The sequence below is a fragment of the Hirundo rustica genome, chromosome W, assembly GCF_015227805.2.
Source record: "Hirundo rustica isolate bHirRus1 chromosome W, bHirRus1.pri.v3, whole genome shotgun sequence".
NCBI classification, from domain to species: domain Eukaryota; kingdom Metazoa; phylum Chordata; class Aves; order Passeriformes; family Hirundinidae; genus Hirundo; species Hirundo rustica.
The window spans coordinates 26,209,478-26,233,748 of NC_053487.1; the positions used below are offsets into that span (position 1 = coordinate 26,209,478).

Genomic DNA, 24,271 nt, shown 5'->3' on the forward strand with positions numbered 1-24,271 from the left:
CTGTGTGCCCGAGACGCTCTCGCTGCCCCCACGCCCGCCGCCATGACCGAGGAGTCGTACGAGAAGTTCCTGGCCCCCGAGGAGCCGTGGCCCCTGCTCTTGCACCAGCACCTGCCGCGGGGCGGCAGCTTGAGCCTGAGCGAGGAGGGTTGCCTGGACGTCAGCGATTTCGGCTGCCAGCTCTCCTCCTGCCACCGCACCGACCCTCTGCACCGCTTCCACTCCAACAGGTCCGCTCAGCGGGTCGGGGCTGAGGGGCCGGGCCGGGGGAGGCTGAGGGTCCGGGGCGGGCGGCGCGGGGGTCGAGGCCGCCCCTGACAGGGCCGCGCATCCTTCCCCTGCTCCTGACCGGGACGAGCCGGGCATGGCCGGGCTGCAGGTGCCCCGCGTGTCCGCCGCACGCCCTCCTGGTTTACCCTTCCCTTTGGCTTAGTCTGGGTTCGGCTCATCACGTTACAGTTGACAGTGTGAGCTGGGTCGGTTTTTTAGGATGTGTTTTGTGTGAACCCTAAAAATCCCCTCAGGGAAACTTCCAGGCTTTGCCCTGGGAAGATTTACCATAGAGGTTCCCTGCCTAGGCTGAAAGAGAAGACTTCCTTCATGGTGTTTTGCAGAACTACTGCCAATCTACCCTGGATTGCTTCCTTCATTGGCCACTTAACCCTACCCTCCCCAATTGTTCATCCCTCATACCCCTCTATAGGTTGCCTTGTTCTTTGTACTGCCCCTATGCCCTCGGATCATTGGCCACTGGATCCCATACTTAAGCCGGTGTAGAGCACATGGTTTGTGTCTTCTGTCTCTGATCCCTTCGGCATGCTGAAATAAACCTTGCTGGAAAACATCATACAGGAGACCCTTCCTGTCTTTCCTCTGCTTAGGCATGTATGTGTGCATGGACTTGAAATGGCTGTTCCTGTGGCCTGCTCTGAGCAGCTTCTGAAGGAGACGCTTTGAGAAGGTAGCAGCATTTAATAATCCTGCCACAATGCTACAGTGTTTTTTCATGGAATCACAGAATGGTTTCGGTTGGAAGGGACCCTAAAGGTCATCTAGTTCCAACTCCCCTGCCCTGGGCAGGGAGACCTTCCACTAGGATCAGGTTGCTCTTAGCCTCATTCTGAGTTTCTTATTTTTGAGGGCTGTAGGCAGCTACAGAATGGTATGTTTATAAGACTTAAAGGTAGGCATTGCATGGACACCAGGCAGACCTTTAGAGATTCAGAATGAGTTAGGCAACTTGCTGACTGCACTGACTCCTGCAGAAACATTTCCACCCCATGCTACTAATTAAGTGCAAATAATTCTGCCTGTAATTTGTAGAAAAGGTCTATTCTAGAAGTGAAAATACACCTCTGCAAAGAAATTCCACTGAATTTGTATGAAGTCATGGAAATTGCACTTTAAAGTGTAATTCACAAGGGCAAACTCTTAATTGTACATTCTTAAATGATTCAGCATGAAGAGCCTTGATCAAACACAATATACTTTCATAATATAGTTCTTAAGTCCTAAGACATGAGCAGTAAGATATATTCTTAGAATATCTGTAAATAAATGTGTGATAGTCACTGAATTTTTATTTAATTAATTTTGTACATTTCTCTTTGTGTTGCCTTCTCAAGTGTGTTGCTCAGGTTTGCTCATTTTATGAGCCCAGGTTTGTAACCCATTCATCTTGAGGGGTTGACTTCTCTGGAAAAGGACATGTCCTGACTTGCGCTGATTAAGGCATTGCAGATGTGCAGCTCAATCTGTGGTGTTCACATAAGGCTTTCTATTTTTTAAAGTTAGGAGTAATTTTAATGTACTTCCCCTTTGTTGTTAATCCAGTTCATCCCAGGGAGCACAGCAGTCCCCCAGCTATGAGAAGGCGACGCTGACTGCCTGTACCTGGAGTACCTGTGTAGTTTGTTGGTGCTAAATCCACTGTACCTCACCCTTTGTTTTGATATGTCTGGAAACTTTGGCCACTCTGTCTTTCCTTTCATTATTATTTCATGGATTCTGAAACTGTATTCATGTTGAGTTACATGCTGTGTCACCACAGTCTTGTTCTGCTCATTACCAATGGAGTGCCCTGCCCAAAAGAGTCTGTACCAGCAAAGCACTGCACATCTATAAGGGATGCAGAAAGGGAGGCAGGGCAAGAACTCCTGAATCTGCTACAAGGAAAGTTTTGGAAATGTCTTTAACATTGGTTAAATTCACATCTGGCCAAGTATATGTGGGAGTGAATCCATCAAACATATTTAGCCAGCCTGCTATGCAGCTTAATGAGATTGAGGACCAGCCTTTCTGGTGATAGGATTGCTCTGTTGGATAGATGAGTGTTTTTCTAGTTAGCCAAGCTGAAGTGGACAGGCTGATAGAACAGGAGTTGATTGTGTGGGTTTGTGTGGTGCATTTTAGAAGCCTGTTTCAAATTGTTTTGGCCATATTGCAGTGCTGTGCTGACTCATATTTGTCTCAACCTACTTTTCTCCAATATGTAAAATAAGTCCAGATATGGAGACTGATTTCATGAGCTCGTTATATTCTGGCTTACTCTCATTAAGAGTAAACAATCTGTTCTGTGAAAATTGAGTTCGCAATAACTTTCCTTTAGCAACAATTTCAACTAGCTTTGTAATGAAATAATGAGGTGAAAAAAGTGTTTAGTTTTGGCATGATATCATTTTCACACAGGTCACTTCCCCATCCTGCGCTGTCTCATTCCAATGTCATGTCCAATGTTTTTGACATTCAGAGTTGAGAATAATAGATCCATAATGTGTTTCCTTATTAAGCCTTAATTTTGTGGGGGACTATCAAGCTGAAATTTCTTTTTGACTTCTATTTGTTCTGAAGTCAAATTGATTAATTACTTAGTTCTGTTTATTCCAGTTTATATGGAAGTTTAAATATCCCAGTGTTGGACGATTGAAGAGATGGGGTCTCCATGCTTTGCATCATGAAGCCAATTTTATTGAACACACTGCTAGTTTATATACCTTTCAAGCATAACAACAATATGTTTCTTAGTAACATTGCTTAACTATGGGCTAGTACAGACTTGTACAGGCCTGTACTGGCTTGCACGCAAACATATATACATGCACCTTGATCTTTTCCTTCTTCAGGCTCTTGCCTTGACTTGCCAGGGCTTGTAGCCCTCTAGCACATCTACTTCTGTAATGAGTTCAGCAGTACTTTGAGTCCTGCTTCCAAGCTGTATTCCCACATTTCCCCCTTCTTTTTTCACTATTAAGATCTTTTTTGTGGATTTATCGATTAATCTTTGATGACATTGCAAGACACATGGCAAGCAAATCATCATAAACAACAATACGTTTAAAACATAAATTCCTGTTTTGACTAAATGCTTAAGTCAGCCAGTAAGCCCCTATCTCCCAAGCATGTGTCCAAGCCAATCACTGTCATCTACAACCCTTAGTATGGTAACACTTTCTGTGAGGGCCTGTATGCTAGCATGAATAGACTGAGAGTGGTCAGACAGATTCATGTAATACAAGCCTTCAAAATCTTTGTAACTATATCTTAGTCACGAGGGCTGATTGATAATTGTGGCTAGTCTCTCTCTCTCGGAGCCCCGGCTCTGTTTTTGCCTCGGCTAGCTTGAGAGACAAACCACAGTTGGAAGGATTTTTCCTCAGGGCCCCAAAGATCCCAGGAGTAGCTGTGAACCTTTTCCTTTAGAGAGAGATTAGGTTCCCGTGGATGGCAAAGGAAGGTCTGCACTTGGTCTGGGGGGAAATCAGGGCTTTATTCAGTCTTTCTTCTGTGGCCCTGCCCCTGCCTGGGTCAGGAGCCTGGTCCCTGTCCCCCAGCCAAGAGGAAGTTTCCACGTGCTTTTCTGGCTTATATCCAGGGGAAGGGGCTAAAGGCGGGGAGAAGCCACTGCCCAATCAGGGGTAAGGTGGGAGTGGAACAGAGTTGGATTACATTCCAGTATGGGAGAATGGGCAGGGACAAACCTTGGGATGTTACATTTTCCAGGGGAACAGGGGAGTACAGAAGAAACCATTACAAAACCCAATATAAAAATGAAATACAATATAAACCCAAATAATACACTAGAACAGACAATTAGGTAATTTTTTTTTTTTTCTCTGGGCCTCATTGTCTTAAAGGCGATTGATGTTTGTCTAAATTAGCAGGTAAGCACTTTGGACCTGTTGGTGATAAAAGACATGCATACCTTCTCCCTAGGTTAATAAATTAGCTAGGCTTTATCACTGTACACTCAATTAAAGATCTTTACATAAAAACTTTTAAGAATTGCCTCTGCACATGCAAATCTTTAAAACAGTATCGCTCTGCTAGGAATCAAATTTGATTTGATTTCAAAATTTCTAGTGTAAATATTAATGTAAATGTTCTTAAAGAGCTATACTCCCTCTTCTTTTGTTTTTTAACAATATGTATGTCTCTTGCTACGAACATGAAGGTAATATAAAAAGCAAAACAATATGTGACAAAGCAAACTTACACTAAATGAAAATAATTCAAATAATATATGCAATTAGTAGTATATGAAAAATAAAACGGTAATTTAAAACAATGCATTATCAATTCCTTAAATACTATACCATTAACCAGAGTCTGCAATAGCTAGTAAACTTCATTTTAGAGTGAGGGCTTGGAGAACCATTCCCGGGTAGAGGTTTCTAAGTTCGCTTCAAAAGGAGGTCTAGCTATTATGGGTCCAAATTCAGCAAGTCAAAAGGACCTGAGTACAGTTTTAGTGCAGAAAACACCTAGGTTTATTGGCATACTTCTCAATCAGCCAAGGCTAGGACTTGGCCACGGCCCAGGCCTTAACTAGAAGAGTTTCCCTAATATATTCTAAAAGCCTTTTAGTAATAGTAGTTAGGAAAGTTTCTTAAAATAATACGTCTTGTAAATAGCTATACAACAGTATGTGAAGGTTTGTAAAGCAGTCAGCTTTGTCATTTATCTTTAGCTAAGTAATAATAAAATCAAAAAAGGACATTAATCTGCTGACAACTAATAACAATTATAATATCGAATTGTTGCTCATTTTTCTGTGCTACTTATGGAAAATAAACCAGTAAAAATTATTCTTATGTCTATAACAAAATAGTTGTATCTCAATTTAAATAAGCAAATTTTAACAAAAAATCATTTAGGCTTTATGTAATTTGTTTGTATAGCAAAAGAATTATATCTTATAATTTAAACAAATATATTTCAACAAAACTTAAAACCAACATTACTAAAACTTAACTTCACTAAAACATAACAGAAAATATGCTTTAAAAACTTAAGGTCAACATTATTAAAACTAAACAAAAATTAATTTTAACAGAAATGAACTTATTTAAATTCTATCATTACAAAAAAGTTACTAAAAATTTGTCATACAGCAGTTAAGCATCAAGGTAAAAAACATGCAGGTAAACAATTGTACTGAAATAGCAGCAACATAAATTTATCAAAGAGATTAAACTGCTGCAGCTTTTTTAAATTGCCTATACGATAGATTTGAGTTTGGCCTAATAAAAGTAATGGGATATAAATATTAAAGACTAAAACAATAAGAATTTGGTTATATAATAGTGCTATAAGTTTTACCCAAGTAACTTGGTTAGGTTAGTGGGTTTGTAAAACTAACACTTACATATAAACAGTTGCAAAGTTGGGGGTTCAAATTATTCCAAAAAATAGCCTAATATTGTATTTATGGTCTATCAATATACTTAAACTGTTTTGATATCAAGTCTAATTTTAATTTAAATGTTGCAAGGAACAATAATTATACTTGAATCACTAAATAGCTATACTAAAAAATTCACAATAAAATTACCTTGTTGAAACTATGGAGTAAAAAGCAAACAACTGGTAAAGCTGACAGTGGAGTTTTATGTACTAATCATAGCTAAGTCTCAAATAATTACTACAGATAAGGTTCTAAGTTTGTCTTAAATGTGAGAAAAAAAATGTTAAATTTATGACTTAGCCAATTACTCCCAGTGAATCATGCAGTCTTGCTGTGTTATCGATATGTAGGAAAACACCACATCCACACAAACACCTTTGAATTTTTCCAGTGACAATCCTGTTACAAATCATAAATGACAGGTTAAATTTTAACAGAGTTTCAGTCAGTACATAGCGTCATTTGGTATTTTGATGTGCTATAGCTTCAGCATGCCATACAGGCTATGGCCATGCTGGCCAGCGCCAGGCAGAGGGGCCATACCCCCTCAAAGCAGCAGCAGCAACAGTCACAGCCGTGGCTCCTGACCGGCACTGTGCAGGGGGGCAAAGATCTGGTTCTTTTTCAGGGTCGGCAGGTCCAGGGTCAAAGGGGTACTCTCCGTCACTGTCACTGTCGTTAGGACAGTAGCCAGCAGCAAATGCCCCTATGGATCGCAAGGGGCCCCTCTCCCTCTCACTTGTAAGAGGGGGGGCTGTGTGCTGTGTAGAGAAGAATGCAGTCTTTCCAGATTGTAAAGAACTCTGAGGCTTCTCTGCAAAGGGAAGGCAGGAGGCATCCCCTTTCTCTTTAGCATGGGCGTTTTCTTGGGCTTTCAGGACCTTAAAATCACCCACCAGGAGGGGCGCATTCCTGCAACTGTTTTGTTCCCCTTCATTACACAATCCCACAGTTTCACTCTGACCTTGTCCCACAGATCTGTTGTAAAGATTGTGGACTTGGTATATCCTGGTAGCTTAACTGCTGTCCATCTCAATAGAGCTTTCAAGTCATGTGAAGGCAAGGATTTGCCATGCTGGTGTAACAGCTTGGTCATAAGTTCAAAAAGGTCTCTTTCCTGAGCAGACATCCCCTGCTCCATCGTCCCCTGCAGCTCACCTTTCCAGAGGGATTTAGTCATCGCTGGCCAGCTTTCCCCTTCCTTTCAGGGGCACTTAGTCCTGCAGGGCTCACTGACAGCCACTCAGCTAGGCAGACATCACTATCCTCACATGGGGCACCAATTGTTGGGCAATTGAAGAGATGGGGTCTCCATGCTTTGCATCATGAAGCCTTTATTGAACACAATGCTGGTTTATATACTTTTCAAGCATAACAACCATATCTATGTTTCTTAGTAACATTGCTTAACTATGGGCTAGTACAGACTTGTACAGGCCTGTACTGGCTTGCACGCAAACATATATACATGCACCTTGATCTTTTCCTTCTTCAGGCTCTTGCCTTGACTTGCCAGGGCTTGTAGCCCTCTAGCACATCTACTTCTGTAATGAGTTTAGCAGTACTTTGAGTCCTGCTTCCAAGCTGTATTCTCACATCCCAATATGGAAAAAATTATTTTTAGATCAGTGTTTTAATAACCCAACTAGCAGCAAAAAAAGGGGCAATTTCCATACTACAGGAGTCATAGCTCTGGGGTAGAAACTGATAATATATCAAAATAAAGGTGTAATTATACTAACTGTAAATGGATTTTTACCTTGATATTTGTAATACTGTGTTCCCTTTGGTGTTATGTATTTTTAAAAATATTTAAAAATTCTTTAAGAATACTTCCATTTACATAATTATGACTTATTTCAATAAAATCAATGTATAATATCACTGAGTAGCAAAGTGGAGATAGTTTTACCAGGCTTAAAGGAATTTCTTAGTACACATGATGCCAAGGTTTGCTGCTTTCTAATTGTGTTGTCCTGTTTTGCAGGTGGAACTTGACATCTTGTGGGACGAGCGTGGCCAGCTCGGAGTGCAGCGAAGAGCTATTCTCATCAGTGTCAGTGGGGGATCAGGATGATTGTTACTCTCTGCTGGATGACCAGGAGTTCACCTCTTTTGATCTGTTCCCCGAGGGTAGTGTCTGCAGTGATGTCTCCTCTTCTATTAGCACATACTGGGATTGGTCAGACAGTGAGTTTGAATGGCAGGTAAACTGGTTCCACTGGAAATGTAAATTTTTGTGTGGACTATTGCATGCTGGATTTAGCTGTAGTTGAAAAATAATAGAATAGAATATCCTGAGTTGGAAGGGACCCACAAGGATCACTGAAGTCCAGCTCCTGGTCCTGCACTGGATAAGCCCAGGAATTACACCCTGTGTCTGAGAGCATTGCCCAAACACTCCTTGAACTCTGTCAGGCTTGGTGCTGTGACCACTGCCCTGGGGAGCCTGTTCAGTTCCTGACCAGCCTGTGGGGGAAGAACCTTTTCCTAGTACCTAACCTTAACTTCTCCTGACCTAGCATCCTGCTGTTCCCTTGTATCCTGTAATTGGTCACCAGAGAGGAGAGATCAGTGCCTCCCCCTCTTCTTCCCCTCTTGAGGAAGCTGTAGACAGCTATGAAGTCTCTCCTCAGTCTCCTCTTCTGAACAAACCAAGTGACCTCAGCACTTGTTTCTTTGTAGCTACTGAACATAGGAGAGCATATCTGAATCTTGAACGATAGAAAAAATGTTTTGTTTCATTTTATTCCAACCTCATTAATCAGGAGGAGAGACTGAAGGTCATCTCTCCAAAGAAGGATGCTTACCTATTATGGTCATTTGGTTTTAGGGACCAGCATATGTTTCTTGTAGCCATGAGCTTAGACCCTTTGTACTGAGGATCTGCCCTTCTAATGAAATCTGGTTATAGATATCTGGTCCTACTGAAACTTTCTAGGTAAAGTGTACAAACTGTACAAACTCTTGCCATAGCTTATTTCTATCCTATTTTTTTCTATGCTAGTAAGAGTACAGAGCTCATTTTGTCTCACCAGAATGGGAAGGTGAATCACATCCTTTTCCTTAGTTTGTGCAGTCCTTGTTGGGTATTTCTAGTTTGTGATAGTCTTCCCTGTTCAGCAGTTTTTCAAATGTGATATGCATTTTTAATATATTATAGACCTTGTAGTGGTTTTGCGTTCGCCAAATTTTGTTTACTAAATTTAGTGTAGTGGTCTTAGGGTTTATTCTCTTTTTTTTCTTGTGGAAGAGGATTAGGAGAAGCAAAGCAGGCTTAAGCTTAAAAATAAGCAAATAGTTTTATTAACACACACTAAAAGAATGGAAAAGAAAAAAAGTTGAAAAAAAACCAAAATGAAATTTCAAAACACTCTTCCCTCCCCTTACAAACTGTTAACTTTCTTACAAACAACATAGAGAGACACAACCTGTGATTTTCAGTCAGTTTCACCATTTAAACATAATCTTTCATCACTTTAGGAGAGGAGTCTCTAGAGTCCTATGGAGACATTCGTCAAAAGACAAAAGCAGTCTTGTGGCTCTTAATGTCACAAATCTGCAACTGCTCAAAGTTTTTGCAGATTGTGCAGTCTCACTTATTAGCAGCCTTTCACTTGGCTACTTATGGGCCTCTCAGCGTATTTGGGGTACTGTTTAAGAATGCTTCTTCTAGTATAAAACAAGGATTCTCTTCTTCTATCTCTAAAATCGTCTATCTTAAAAGAAATAGAGACCTCCTTTTACCCCAGGAGCTGAGGGCCTTAGATCAATTTCTAAAATCATCTTCGTCTGAAAGGCTGAGGCCTCCTTTTTACCCCAGGAGCAAGGGGCTTACTCTGTTTAAGATTCTTAATTAAATCTCAATTATATCAATCCTTAACTTTTGACTAGATCCAATATTCCCCCAAACAACATTAAGATAATACAAGAAATAGTCTATTTCTCCATAGTTTACACCAGAGAAGTTCGGTTAAAAATGTCCACATCCTCAATCCCTTCTTCTAATAATCTTTATCAGTTCTTTCACTCTTCCTCCACTGACTTCATGCTGTGTTTTTCCTATGTCCACGCTATCTCTTTCTTCTCTCTCTCAGGGAAAGGTTAGGCCTTGGAAGCTTCATGTTGCTAGGAAAGGGTTAAATCTGCCTAGGCCTGCAGTAGTCATGTGGTTTTTGCCAGCCAGCAGTCTCTCCCCCACTGCATCTCAGATCGGCTGGTTTTTTCCCCCCCTCCACTCTTTTCTTCTCTGCCTGGGAATCACTGGATGGGGGGGGAGGAGAGCTCTGCCCACCCCTCAGTGACAATCGGGGCAGCCCCAGCCCAACCGGGCCCATAGCTTGTTATCAGGGGCCCGTCAGAGATCCCTCCCTGCTCTGGGGAGATTTTAAAAGCAGTTGATGTTAAGCTGCAACCTCTCCTCCCCTGCCGGGAGCTGATGGAGCCCGGCTAGGCCTCATGGCCAGCTCCCCCCAAGGGGGGGGAGCGGCAGGCTCAGCTGGCCAACAGGACGTCTCGACTCGATGTTACCTGTCCAATTGGCCAGGAGGAAAAAGGGCTGGCTCGAACAAAAATCAGGATTTATATGGGTACTTCCTAAAGTCACACTCAACATTCTCAGTGGTCAAAGCAGATGCCAATATCCAAAACTAGCTTCTGATAGGTCCCTGTCCTTTCCAAAACAATTCCAAAGTCCTGACAGGGCAACATTCCACATTCCTTCCCAACTAAAAACCAAACTGTGCCATGACAAACCTAAATTGACTTTTTATATTAAAGACTTAAATCAACTATGAATGTATACATAACTGAAATAGGTGACATAGGGCTTCAGAATTTATTGGGGAATACTTTAAAATTTTGTCATAAAGCTTAGTCAGAGCATGTAGAAACTCTTCTAAGGACAGTACAAGAACTGGAAACTGATTTCAAGAAAGCTCAAATCCCGTTTCAGAAGATGCAAATGAAATTGAGATATGTACTGAGATCAGCTTTGAATTTCTGACTGGTTTAGTCCAGCTGCTGGTCTCAATGTGTTATATCACTGAAGTTACAAGTGTGTGCGTATAATGCAGGCTGTAGGAACAGCTCAGGTTGGATCCCAAAGATTCAGAGCTTCACTTAGTTATGAAATTTCAATTGCCTGATAAACTTGGCAATTCTTTTGAAAAGAAGCCATTTCCTATGCCTTAACTAGCTGACAGTGTGTTTGATTGGTAACTAGCTTTTTTATTACTCTGTTTTTTAAAACAAGTTTTTCTTAAGAGATTTGATTGGATTTGTAGGATTTTGGAAAGACTCTTTTGTAGCTCTTCATGGTGGTATTTGACAGAATTTGAGCACAAGTAATCCAACTGTCCCACTTTAACTGGAAGTGCAGAAATCACAGCAGTTGTATAAATGAAGCTAGCTGGAGTTTTCAGTTGCTTCCAGTCAAACGACAGTGATTTTAATTGAACTGTCTTGTGTAATTATGAAGATTGTTAGGAATTAGAGACCTACTTTAAAATTATCTTCCTCAAACTAGACTTATGCTCCAAAATGGGAGGTTTAGATTTAGGTTTGGATTGTAATGGACAATTTCCACTGATGGAGAAGGGAAATAGTTGAAATGCCACTTTAATCTGCTGTTTTCCTAAACACAAATTTTTAAAAATAGGATTGATAAGTACAGAATAGTGTGGATTGAGTTTGCTGCACTTGTTTGTGGGAAGATTTAAGGGAGTATTGCAGCTTTATGAGTAATTATAAAGAGTTTCTTAATGTACAGAGATAATCAATGCTTTGCTAATTTGATGGTATGTTTTGAATTGTTAATAGTATTAGAATGATTTACAATCTGCCCTACTCTATTCTAAAGCTTTGTTCTTCCTTTTGCATGTTACAAGTTGCCTGGCAGCGACATTACAAGTGGGAGTGATGTGCTTTCGGATGTTATATCAAGTATTCCAAGCTCTCCCTGTCTGCTTCCCAAAAAGAAAAACAAGCATAGGAATCTTGATGAACTTCCATGGAGTGCAATGACAAATGATGAACAGGTGACTTTTTTCCTATGTGAGAACTGCACTGTATGGAAAAACTTCCAATTAAAAGACACAACTTAAAGGCCATCCTGTTTGTTGTGGGTGTAAATGCAGACCTGTGCTATACTATTTGATTCTTACAACTAAACCATTTCCTTTGCATCTATAGGAGGCAGTTTAATGCCTACTCAAGTTTTTACTCTAAGTTTTTAAGGATACTCAAGGCTAGAACCATGATATTTGTGCATGTTTAATTCTGTCGGTTCTTTCTTTTTTCTGTCTGTCATTTAGAATCAATAATACTTCAAGATGACCTGCCTTTCTTTGGGTCCTAGGTTGAATATATTGAATATTTGAGTCGCAAAGTCAGTATAGAGATGGGCCTTCGAGAGCAACTTGATATTATTAAAATTATTGATCCTACTGCTCAGATCTCACCTACAGATAGTGAATTCATTATTGAATTGAACTGTCTCACAGATGAAAAACTGAAACAGGTGAGTTAAGGTTTGTCCATTTGACTTTAAGCTTTCAGCATCTGATTATGTCTTGCAAAATCTTGTGGACTTGTGATCGATTTTTATGCATAATCATTAGATGTAGAGTGAGAGAGACACTAGAGCACAATACTGTCAGTGACAGAAAATAGAGTTCAAAAGAATATTATATGTATTAAGCCTTTACATAAAAGACTAGTTGTATATTCTCACTGTGTTAAGCCAGAGCTGGTGAGTGTGTAATGAGTTATGTTGTGGACCTGGTGCTACTTATGGCACTGTACTTCCACTTCATGACCATCAGCTAGCTGAGAGTCTTCATTTGCTCACTGAATGTAAGTTAGCATTTAAAACTCCAAAAGATTGGAATTTATTGGGGAAGACTATAAATTTCATGTAGAAAGGGATAGAGAATAATGCATTTTAAAAATGTTACAAGATGCAAGTTATAACCAAGAAGGGTGCCTGGCTGATAGGGTAGATACATGCTACTGTCTTCTCAGTCACTGAATTATTGAGACGTATTGTTGGGTAGAGATGCAGTGTCCAAACAAGCTGAACTCTTCAGTGTTGCTCTGATAATGATGAAGATAAAGTTGAAAATGGAAAACATTCACTGCTTTTATTGGCTTGGTCCATTTCATACTTCATCATTTTGTGCTATCTTAAAGTAGAAAAGTGCTTCTTTATTTGCACACACTTTAGTTTGAGTATACTGTCATTGGTTGGCACAGTTTGATTTTTAGTTAGGGAGGAATGTAGAGTGTTTTTCCCTGTCAGGACCTTGGAATTGCTTTAGAAAGGACAGGGACCTATCAGAAGGCTAGTTTGGCATATTGGCATCTGTTTTGACCACTGAGAATGTCAAATGCAACTTTGGGAAGTACCCATATAAACCCTGACTTCCTGCAGGTCAGCCCTCTTTCCTCCTGGTCAGCTGAACCGAGGTGGGGCCTGCTGATTCCTCCCTCCCCCGCTTTTGGGGGGGAAGTTTGCCCCGAGGCCTGGCCCGAGCTCCATCGGCTCCCAGCGGGGGAGGAGAGGTTGCAGCTTAACAGCAACTACTTTTTTCAACTTCCCCAGAGCCTTGGAGCCTTCAGAGCAGGGAGGGATCTCCACAGGGCCCCTGATAACAGCTATGGGCCTGCTGTTTAGGCCAAGACCACCCTGATTGTCATCGAGGGGTGGGCAGAGCTTCCCCCCCTGCCCCACCCCCCTGGTGATTCCAGATGGAGAACGAAAAGAGTGGAGGGAGGAAACCCAGCTGTTCGGGGGAGAGAGAGAGAGAGACTGTTGCCAGCAGAGGTCACATGGCCACTGCAGGCCTGGGCAGATTTAACCCTTTCCTGGCAAAATGAAGCTTCCAAGGCCTAACCTTTCCCTGAGAGAGAGAAGAAAGGGACAGAGTGAACATAGAAAAGACACAGCATGAAGTCAGAGGAGCGAGAGTGAAAGGACTATTGGGACAAGGGGTTGAGGAGTTTGCCATTCCATTTTAGGCTGGACTTCTTATTGAGCCATGGAAATGAACTCTATATGTAGATTATCCCTTTAAATCATGGGAAAGTGTAGTGGTTTCACATTCGCCAAATTCTGGTTGCCAAATTTAGTGTAGTGGTCTTAGTGTTTATTCTCTTTCTTTGGGAGAAAGATTAGGAGAAAAGCAAAGCAGGCTTAAGCTAAAAAATGAACAAATAGTTTTACTAACACACACTAAAAGAATAGAAAAAGAAAGTTGGAAAAAAACTAAAACAAAACACCATGAAACTCCAAAACACTCTTCCCTCCCCCTACAAACTGCTAACTTTCCTACAAAACAACATAAAGAGACAAAACCTGTGATTTTTCAGTCAGTTTCATCATTTGAAAATAGTCTTTCACCAGTCTTTAGGGGAGGAGTCTTAGTCATGGATCCCACTGACAACCTAGAACAGATTCTCTTGTGGGGTTTAACTGTCACAAAAACAGCCGCCTGGGGAAACCTGCTTTCGTGACCCCTCCCATTAGCAGTTTCCCAAGCTGCTTATGGGTCATGGGTCTTAGACTCTTGCAGGCTGGGGTGTCACCTTTTAAAGATGAATAACTCCAAAGGCAAAGGATTCTTCATCTCAAGGAACAGAGATCTCACTTCTTCACTGGCGCAGAGTGCTTCCCATCTCTAGCTCTGTTCAAGCATCTTATAGGATTAATATCACTTAGTCCATCACAAACACCTTTGCTCAAATCCACACACAAATCTAAGCAATCATCTCCCCAAATGCATATCTTTCCATGATTTAAAGGGATAATCTACATATAAAGTTCATTTCCATGGCTCAATAAGGATGGAATGACAAACTCCTCAACCCCCTGTCCCAATAGTCCTTTCACTCTCGCTCCACTGACTTCATGCTGTATCTTCTCTATGTTCACTCTGTCCCTTTCTTTTCTCTCTCAGGGAAGGGTTAAGCCTTGGAAGCTTCATTTTGCCAGGAAAGGGCTAAATCTGCCCAGAGTCTTTTTCTCTCTCACTGCAGCTCATGGTGTTAGAATTTCAAGGCTGCGCTGGTGAGTGGGGGGGGGGGGAAGAACTCACGCAGAAAGATCAGAGCACCCAGGCAGTCTGGAATCAAAAATACAGGCAGGATCATAAATGCCTTTTTTGCTCACCCCTCAGTGTAAATCAGGGCGGCCTTGGCCTAAACGGGGCCCATAGCTCTTATCAGGGGCCTGGCAGAGATCTCTCCCTGCTCTGGGGAAGTTTGGAGAAAGTAGTTGGTGTAAAGCTGCAACATCTCCTCCCCCCTGCCAGGAGCCGATGGAGCCCCCCAAAGGGGGGAAGCAGCAGGCCCAACTCGATGATACCTGTTGAGCCAACCAGGAGGAAAAGGCTGGCCTGCGGGAAATCAGGGTTTTTATATATGGGTACTTCCCAAAGTCGTATTTGACATTCTCGGTGGTCAAAACAGATGCCAATATCCCAAACTAACCTTCTGATATGTCCCTGTCCTTTCTAAAGCAATTCCCAGGTCCTGACAGGGAAAAAATACTTTACATTCCTCCCTAACTAAAAACCAAACTGTGCTAACCCACCACAGAAAGATATGCATTTGGGGAGATGATTGTTTAGATTTGTGTGTGGATTTGAGCAAAGGTGTTTGTGATGGACTAAGTGATATTAATCCCATAAGACCTATGACCCATAAGCAGCTTGGGAAACTGCTAATGGGAAGGGTCACGAAAGCAGGTTTCCCCAGGCGGCTGTTTTTGTGACAGTTAAACCCCACAAGAGAATCTGTTCTAGGTTGTCAGTGGGATCCATGACTAAGACTCCTCCCCTAAAGATTGGTGAAAGACTATTTTCAAATGGTGAAACTGACTGAAAAATCACAGGTTTTGTCTCTTTATGTTGTTTTGTAGGAAAGTTAGCAGTTTGTAGGGGGAGGGAAGAGTGTTTTGGAGTTTCATGGTGTTTTGTTTTAGTTTTTTTCCAACTTTCTTTTTCTATTCTTTTAGTGTGTGTTAGTAAAACTATTTGTTCATTTTTAAGCTTATGCCTGTTTTACTTTTTCTCCTGATCTTCTCCCACAAAAAGAGAATAAACACTAAGACCACTACACTAAATTTGGCAACCAGAATTTAGCGAACGTGAAACCACTACATATTCCTAGCAAAATAAAGAGGTCTGATACATTAGGTAAACAACTTAGTTAATTTAAACTTGTCTGATATTCCTGTTTGGTGTTAAAAGATTAACATATTGTTACATAGTCACAAACCTGACAGGCAGAAAAAACAAGAACCCCCCCAGCCCTTACTACTTTTTTTTCTTCCTTCCAGAGTGAAATGTCACAAATGTTAACTTAGTTAAGTTCTCTGGGTGACTCCAGATCACTTGGGAATTAAACAGCCATAGGAAAATATTTTAAAAGCCTAACTGAACTGACCCAGTAACTTCATTATTATTAATAGGCAGATTGTGTTTTTTTCCATGAAAAGGAGTATCTCAGTGCAGCATTTATCAAGCTATAGTAATTTTGCTGCCTCTGTTCTAAAGGTGAGAAACTATATCAAGGAACATGGACTTCGCATGCGGTCTGCAAGGGAGAGCTGGAAGAGGAGCAGCTACAGCTGTGCGAGTACCAGTGGTATGAGTGGTGCCACTGTCAGCAGCAGCAGTGCCAGCGTGGTCAGCTCAGCAAGCAGCAGTGGCTCCAGCGTTGCCAACTCTGCTTCAAACTCCAGTGCCAACGTGAGTCGAGCGCACAGCGACAGTAATTTGTCTACAAGTGCTGCCGAAAGAATCCGAGATTCAAAAGTAAAGTTTCTAATTATGTATATCTGTTTTAATTAAGCTGCCTTAACTCCTGAAGCTTGCTCTTGGGATCTTACCTGGTATGTTTGTCCTTAAGAAACAGAGTAATTGAGTTATCTAGCTAAACCAATGATGATAAGGAGTTTAAACTTGTGTTCTTCCCATCTAACCGAAAGCCTGATGTTTGTATGTAGTAGATATTCTAATTCCTTTTGTTTAGGATAAGTTGAGTGGGCTTGAATAAGGGCTTATGCATCTTACTTAAGAAAAATTTGTTTAAGAACGATCACCCTATGTCATGGCGGGCAGTGGTGGTCAGAGTGCCACAACATTCCCAGAGAAGCGTCCTTAGAAGGATGTCCCAGAGGCAAAGGAGTGTCCGCTGCTGCTGAGTGATTTCAAGCTATTCAGTGAAATCAGCTCTTTGGGGCGATGCTGAAGGAAGAGATGGAGCCTTCGTATGAAGTTCCACAGGAGACTTTCTTCAGCTTCTTCGGAGGGGTCCAGTGACGAAGAGCCAGAGAGCCGGAGAGTCAGAGGGAATGGGTTTATATGGGAAAGGCAGGGGGTGGGGTAGAACATCAGGGCAAATCATCTGAGGGCTCAGGGAAGGAGCAAAGGGGAAGGGCCTACGGGGTACAAAAGATTTACATAGTTGCCACAAAGCCTGTTGGGAGTAACACACTTTCTGACCATGACAAAGAGAGCTATCTGCCAGGGTTTCTCCCTTAGGGGGATTGCAACAAGCTCGAGCCTAAGGGCTGCTCTCTCTCCATGGGAGCATGTTTATAATATTGTCTGGCTTAACAGCCTCCACAACCCTAATCTAGGCATAATTTCTGGACAGTGGGGACACCCTTGACTGTTTTTGGGTTTTTTCTCATCTAGAAGTTTCATCAGGATTTTTGAATCTTCTTTATTTTTTGAGCATGTCTCATGAGATTCCTTGGTGAGAGAAGGGACCCTCTGGAGTATGTTTCATTTAAAGTAGTACTGTGGCACTCCTTCTGTCCCCATAATTTTAATTTCAAGTGTGAAGGAGAGGAGCAGTTCTTTCTTGCTCTTCAATATTGTGAAAAACGCCAATCACTTGTTTTTAAAATTTTGAAAGTTTAATAGTAAATAAGATGGTTATGTGTTACCAAGACACACAAAGCAGTCACACGGAGAGAGAGGTTTCTCAAGGCAGAGGTCCTTCTCCGATCCAGCTCAAGGCTGAATCCCGGCGGAGAGAGTACCTCTTTGTTTTATTTCTTACTTTTTATACATTTGTAGGTCTAGCAGAAGATTGGCTTTTAGAGTTTTCACCTCTCAAGCCAACTGGCCAGACCAGCCATCAGATACAATTGTTTTCAGGTTAGAAATATGCAAACAAAGGACAGAGAATGAAAAACAAAGGATTTGTTTATGTTACATATGTGGGAAAAAGGTAGAACTGCTTTTAATATTGTAAAGTAACTAAAAAGATCTGACTCCATTTATGAAAAATCAAAAGGCTATAAAAAACTCAGAAAAACCAGGGTAACAGTTATGAAAATAGAATTAGAGTAAAAAAATGGAACAATTAGGGTTAGGACAATACAAGACAATAAAAACAAAGTTACAGACGTCTGGGTGCCTCCCCGAGCAAAAAAAGCTCCGGAGAAGGACCCCTGTTAACAAAGGATTATCTCTTAAAAGCAATAGCCTGTTGAATATTCATACATTTCATACATGATGCATAAATGCCATTCAAACAAAGATTTGTCTCTGGTTAGTGTCACTTTTTTTCCTTTAATCTCTATGGCGTCTTCAGGGCTGAGCAAGGCAGAAGTTGGTCTCTTCTGATAAGGAAGTAGTAAATTCTTTTTTCTCTGAAAGATTTACGTTTTCCTGTGGTTGGTACATAAAAACTACATTTTAACTACAAAACTACATTTACCATACTATCAAAATATTAATACAACATTAACAATCAATGCAACATAATACATAAAGGAAATATCTTGCATAGAGCCATATAATATGCACTTTTCACAAGCATCTTGTGTTTGTTAATGTAAGACTGACATTTCTCCAGCAATATAGATTCCTCCAATCACAGACTTGACTATGCAACATCACAGGGTAATGTTGTGCCTCATAATTCAGTTGTGGTAAATGGTCTTGATATTTTAATATTAGGCATGATTTTGGATGAATGTTTATACCACCTCTGAGAATTTGTATTTGTTGTTTTTCAGAGCAGATGTTATTTTAGAGGTTAATTTATATTTCCCACTTTTAGAGGTGTTTTTTCTAGTTTACAGAACAAAATCTTATGTTTTGTCTCTTCTGTATTTTGACAGAAACGTTCCAAGCAACGGAAACTCCAGCAAAAGGCCATACGGAAGAGACAACTGAAAGAACAAAGACAAGCTCGTAAGGAAAGACTGAGTGGATTATTTCTTAACGAAGAAGTGCTGTCTTTAAAAGTGACTGAGGAGGACCATGAAGGAGATGTGGATGTTTTAATGTGACAGGGGTGAATTTATCAGTTCTTTCTAAGCCTTAAATGTATTATCCTTATTGTTTACATATATTTCTTGACAAAATTTTGATTAGTATTCACAATACAAACCAGATCTTTTCTCAAGTATAATTTTGCTAATAAGGTCTAAGTATTGAGTAACCAGCTTTTTGATACTAATTTTGCAACAAAGAATTCAGAAACTTATCTGTCTTCTGAAAAGCTGCTGAATAGATATGATTTTAAGGAAATTTGAACTTAGCTAACATGCTAACCTACTTGCATGTAAGTCTAGGGGTGCTTTTGGATGACACACAGCATGCATTACTATCCTTCAGCTTTTTCCGTTTTTTTTCCAACTTAGAGTTAGTATTACACTTGACTTTTTCTGTCTTCTTTTCCCATTATTAGGAAGATTGTTTAGCATGAGGAAAAATCTTTTGCTCTATGGGTCTTTCTTCAACCTTGCTCTTGATTTGTACAAAATCAAATTGCTGTTGATTCTTTTCTAAAAGTTGTGATTTAACTCAAACTACACAGAAAACAAGAAGCAGGACATTTAATGCATAGAATCTGTAATACGAATACTGCCTAATATAGTGCTTAGGAACCAACTAAAATTTAAAATACCCCCTCAAAATAATTGCAGGCTTAGTCTTCAGAAGGTTATTTTGCTGCTCAGTATCTTACGATTGTTACTAATGGTTCACCAGTACATCCCTAGTATTTCTGTGAAAGCATTTAAATAAAAACACATTTATGCATTGAAAATACACTAATCTGCAATTAAGTTGTCTAGGACACTACTTAAAATAGTTAAAAACACTACTGGAAACCAAAGTGCAAACAAGTGGTGTTGCAGTTTGTTCAAGTTTTAAAGTTGCTGAACGGTTCTGTACCCTTTGTTTGGTCTGAGTCTGGGGTTCTGTCTCAAAAGCTGTTTACTCCCCCAGAGCTGTCAGTTACCCAGACCTCGGTACTTTTTCCTGAAGATTCTAAGCCAATCTTTCCCCAAACCAATTTTCATTCATCTGTATAATTTGTTTTCCTTTCACTGGTTCCCTATTAGTCCCAAAAACCTTTGTTTACCTTCTTCGCTTCCCCGCGATTGGACGGAAGACATTGCTCGCCCAAACCCCTCTGTATATATCTTGTTGTGCCCGGCACTCATGGTCTGTCTGCCGCCGGCAATTCGGGAAATAAACTCTCTGGATTCAAGGCAAGAGATCTCCCTTTCATACCCTTGCCTCTGCCTGCGCCGAAGAAAGATATTTGAGCCGCTGAGCCAAAAAGCTCAGAGACGCCCGCCCACAGCTCAGCTCGGGAGGAGGCGTCCCACACAATATCGCCTGTGCCGAAAATCAGAGCTAGCACGGAGTTTCTGGCCCTGGCGATAAAGTGGCACACAACTTCAGTGGTTTTCTTCCCTAGAAGCATATCTAAATAGATTCATATTGTTGACAGGAGAACTTAATGCAGCTGTACTTTTTAAATTGTATATTTAGCTGAGATTGTCTTCTGTGTGGGTCGTTACACCATTACATGTATCAGAATTCTTTTGTTGTCTATCAGCTTTTGAAATTTCTCATGATAAGAAAATAAGGTAAAATTGTGGCTTTCAGGTAGGGAAGTAGTAGTAGTTTCAACCTTTTTCTTAATTCTGACAATCTTTAAGCTGATTTTAGTCTTTATCTTGGAAAAATTTTTATAGAACTCCTCCCCCCCACGGCTGGGATAAAAATGATAGTTCTAAATTTTAATGTGAAATTTAAAAGTTTATAAAAGTGTTTTTGAGTTCTGAGTTTAGGAAATAATTTTTAATTATGTTGATGCTTCATTACTTTAATTTTGCTCTTGAATTAAGGAGTTTGCCAGTTTAGTGTGGCCACGGATGTCTGTAATTGCAGGCTATAACCCAATCCTGCAAAATGCATGATCAGTTTTAGGACTACTGACATTAATGTTCCATGTCCTGCACAGACTTACTAGCCCTGATGGCTGAAGTATTTTTCTTTCAGAAGTGGCATTCCTTTTAGCCTCAGAATAAACTGACCAGTAAATTATCTGAACAATGGCCTCTGAGAGGGTTTTGATAAGAAATAAATGAGGTCCATAATCAAACGAATATGTTTGAACTTAGTGCTGCTCTACAACAGGTCCCTAGGCTTGACCACTGACTGACTAAAAGCCAGGTAATGTCATTTTAAGCTCATGTTAGCTATCCCATATGGCCAGTTATTTGTCCACTAACCACAAGTGTCTGTGACCTGTCAGTATTTGCTTGTACTGCGCTGTTGCTGGTTGATGCATCCCTCCTGTATAATGAATACTGAAATCTTTTTAACACTATACACTTTACTGAAAATTTAGACTGGCTTAAATCTGGAGCTTCTTTTAAATATCTTGTATGAAAGATAAAATTTAATTGCTATCAATTTGGCGAATTTCAGGGTGTGGTTGTTAAACTCTTCCATGGTAATGGAACAATTCATCATGAAATACTTCACCATGTGTACACTGTCACAGGTCAGTACAACCTTTATTTTCTGCAGTGACTTTGAAATGTGATTGAATTTTTGTTCTGAAGAAAAATGCACAATTTGTACTGTAGAGAATTGAAACTCTGAAGTGAATTGTAAGAAAGGTGCAATATCTCAGTGTGGAGCATGAAAGTGTGTCACTTTATTCTGTTTCAGCAGTTATTCAGAATTTAAAATGCCTCAGGATTTTGTTGAGAGAAGACCCCATCATTTTGATGAGGTGCAATTCATTCTGGTCACCTGTCTACTAGCTTCCAGAGATCATGAAGTGAGGGAGGCTAGTATTTCTATCATAGTGTGAAGATGTAAGTATAAATTATTCTAAGTGATTAGATGGGTCCAGTTGCTCATCTGTTACATTGGACAAAAAGGTCCTGGGTGCCAGAATAGCTGATTGTGCTGTGTTGTCTCCAGCAGGTACTTCAGTCATGTGTTGTGACACTTAAAATAGAAGAGAGTGGATTTCCAGGGATTCCATGCTAATAATTTATAGTTCTGTGATCTCGTAGATCCAGGATGCTCCTAAAAATACAAAGAATATAAAACTGTGAACATTCTGGTAAGAATGCAGAATAACATCTTGCTTACCTTTAATGTTCTTTGCCAAGTAATCAGATATAATGTTGTCTTTTCCTGATCTCAGAGAATCAGGCCTGAAGTGACTGTGGGATTCAAGAGTTCTCACATACTTCTACACATTTGGGTTTCTTTTCCTTTTGCTTTCTCAGCCTCTGTAGTTCCAGTGACACTCATTTTGTGGTGGGGGAAGTTTTTTTGTTAGATTCATGTTTTTCCTTGCAGCACGCTCAATGCTTACTCAGGAAGACCCCATTCATGGCAGTTTTAAAAGACATGTAAATGTGGCACTTAGAGACACGGTTTAGTGGTGGGCTTGGCAGTGTTAGATTTAGGGTTGGAGTTGATGATCTTAAAAGGACTTTTCCAATATAAATCTATGAATTTTTGTGAAATACCCATGGTATTAGTGAAACAGTTGGAATGTCAGTGAAATCTGGTCTTGCTGATTTAAATTTGGCCATTGGTTTAAGTTAAGTTTCTAGCCACAGGTGTAACTACTGGGTTTTGATGAAGAAGAGTAACAGACCGCTAAAATAATGCATCCTTATTGTGTTTTTTTCTTAAAAAAATAAATCAAATCCCTGCTTTTTATTAATAGAGGAAAAAATGTCAAGCTTAAAAGGAACACAGAGACACAGGAAAAAGCTCATAGTTACATGGCTTCATGGTATCGAAACTGTCTGTAGGAACTTTGTACCCACTACAATGTGAATATAATCGATTTACACTCTGTAACAATAAGATTGCTTCCATGGTAACTTTTTCTTTAAAACAGCTTAGAAGGAGCACTGAAAGTCTGATTGCAATAGGACTAAACAAGAGAGAACATTATTTTCTAATATGATTTTAAATATGACAAAAAAAGCTGCCTGACAAACTTGGCTGATTTCTGTGTATCTAATGTAATCTTTTGTTAAAATACCTATTTTTTTTTTTTTTTTTTTTTAATCTGGGAAGCTGATAAAAAGATGGTTACAATATGCTCAGTATGGGGCGCTTACTTGGAAGAGCAGGAAAAGTCTTTGCAAGACTTTCCAGGGCTCAAATTTTAGGTCTTATATTGTCGTTTGAAACCTGTGAAGATCATTCTCTGGGGGAGAAAACAAACCAACCAACCTGCTTGAACTTACATGCATTTACATCAGAGTGCATATACAATACAGAAAGATAAAAATGGCAATATTTACTGTTCATCTACGCTGAATGGCCTGAAGCCATTTCTTTTCTCCTAACACTCTCAACTTTGAAATCAGTTGATGCATTGGTCTATAAATATTAATAAACCTGACTGTTTTGGGAGCTTTTAAAGTTCATTCATATAAGCCAGATTTTCATGGCAAATGTTAGATTTATTGGTCTAATGTTCTTAAGCTTACTGATCTTGCAATTCTTGGGCACAGAAAAGTCAACAGTTGTCCATTTAAGGATTGCAAAGACTAGTTTATTAATCTATCAAGGGCAAATCTAAGTAATATTCAAAGTTTGTCTATTTTGACTGTTAACTCTGATGAATCATATTTGCATTCTCTCTCATCTGGCTAACTTTAAAACATTTCCAAATGACAAATAAATTCTTCAATGTAAAAAAAACCCAATTGTAATATTGAAGCCTTGAATATAGTTAATAACCAAAGCAAGGGGAAGGTGGGGAGGTTGATTTTTTTTTTTTTCCTTTTTGTAGGGGGGAGAGATGAGGGTATAGATAAGACTATATGATATTGCTTAAACTGAGGATTTTTTTCCCCAGGTTCTCTGCTAATTGTATTGCTAAAATGCACTTTTGTATAGAAAACCGTTCTCTGTACATTCTGTATCTACTTTGCATAATGTTTATAGAGATTTTTCTGAAGTTGTGAAGGATTTACTGAAAGCTCTGATGCTGTTGAATTCAAGTTTTCATTGTATTTGAAAATAGTTATGTGCATATTGAAGTACAGGTTGGAATTAAAATTAATGATACAGCAAATATTCTTATGAAATGATATGGTATCTTCTTCAGAGCAGGGGGATTCGTATACAGGACCTGCGGAGTCACTCTTCAGGCAGAAAATACAAATAAAGTGGCACATCTTAACTGTTCTTGATGGCAGAAAGCAAACTGGTCCCCCCTTAGCTGAAGGTGTTTGTTAACCACAAAATCTGCCAAGAATTGTTTCATAGGAAAGCA

The 24,271-nt window shown here is 40.0% G+C and overlaps 1 protein-coding gene across 7 annotated transcripts; it reads left to right on the forward strand.

Moving 5' to 3' along the window:
* The first annotated feature begins 42 nt into the window (after nucleotides 1-42).
* FAM199X (family with sequence similarity 199, X-linked) lies at nucleotides 43-24,064 on the forward strand. Of its 7 annotated transcripts, none has more exons than XR_005704334.2 (8): nucleotides 43-230; nucleotides 7,671-7,890; nucleotides 11,572-11,721; nucleotides 12,042-12,203; nucleotides 16,240-16,500; nucleotides 18,825-19,000; nucleotides 21,436-21,511; nucleotides 21,682-24,064. XR_005704334.2 is itself a non-coding variant. In XM_040089130.2 (6 exons), exons 1-6 carry the CDS (start codon nucleotides 43-45, stop codon nucleotides 18,993-18,995), a joined length of 1,152 nt encoding a protein of 383 aa, XP_039945064.1. In that variant the 3' UTR covers nucleotides 18,996-24,064. The 7 variants fall into 7 exon arrangements, 1 of the variants encoding a protein (XP_039945064.1); XR_005704335.2 differs by having other exon boundaries at nucleotides 21,685-24,064; XR_005704330.2 differs by having other exon boundaries at nucleotides 18,825-21,830; nucleotides 21,940-24,064.
* The last annotated feature ends 207 nt before the right edge of the window (nucleotides 24,065-24,271 follow it).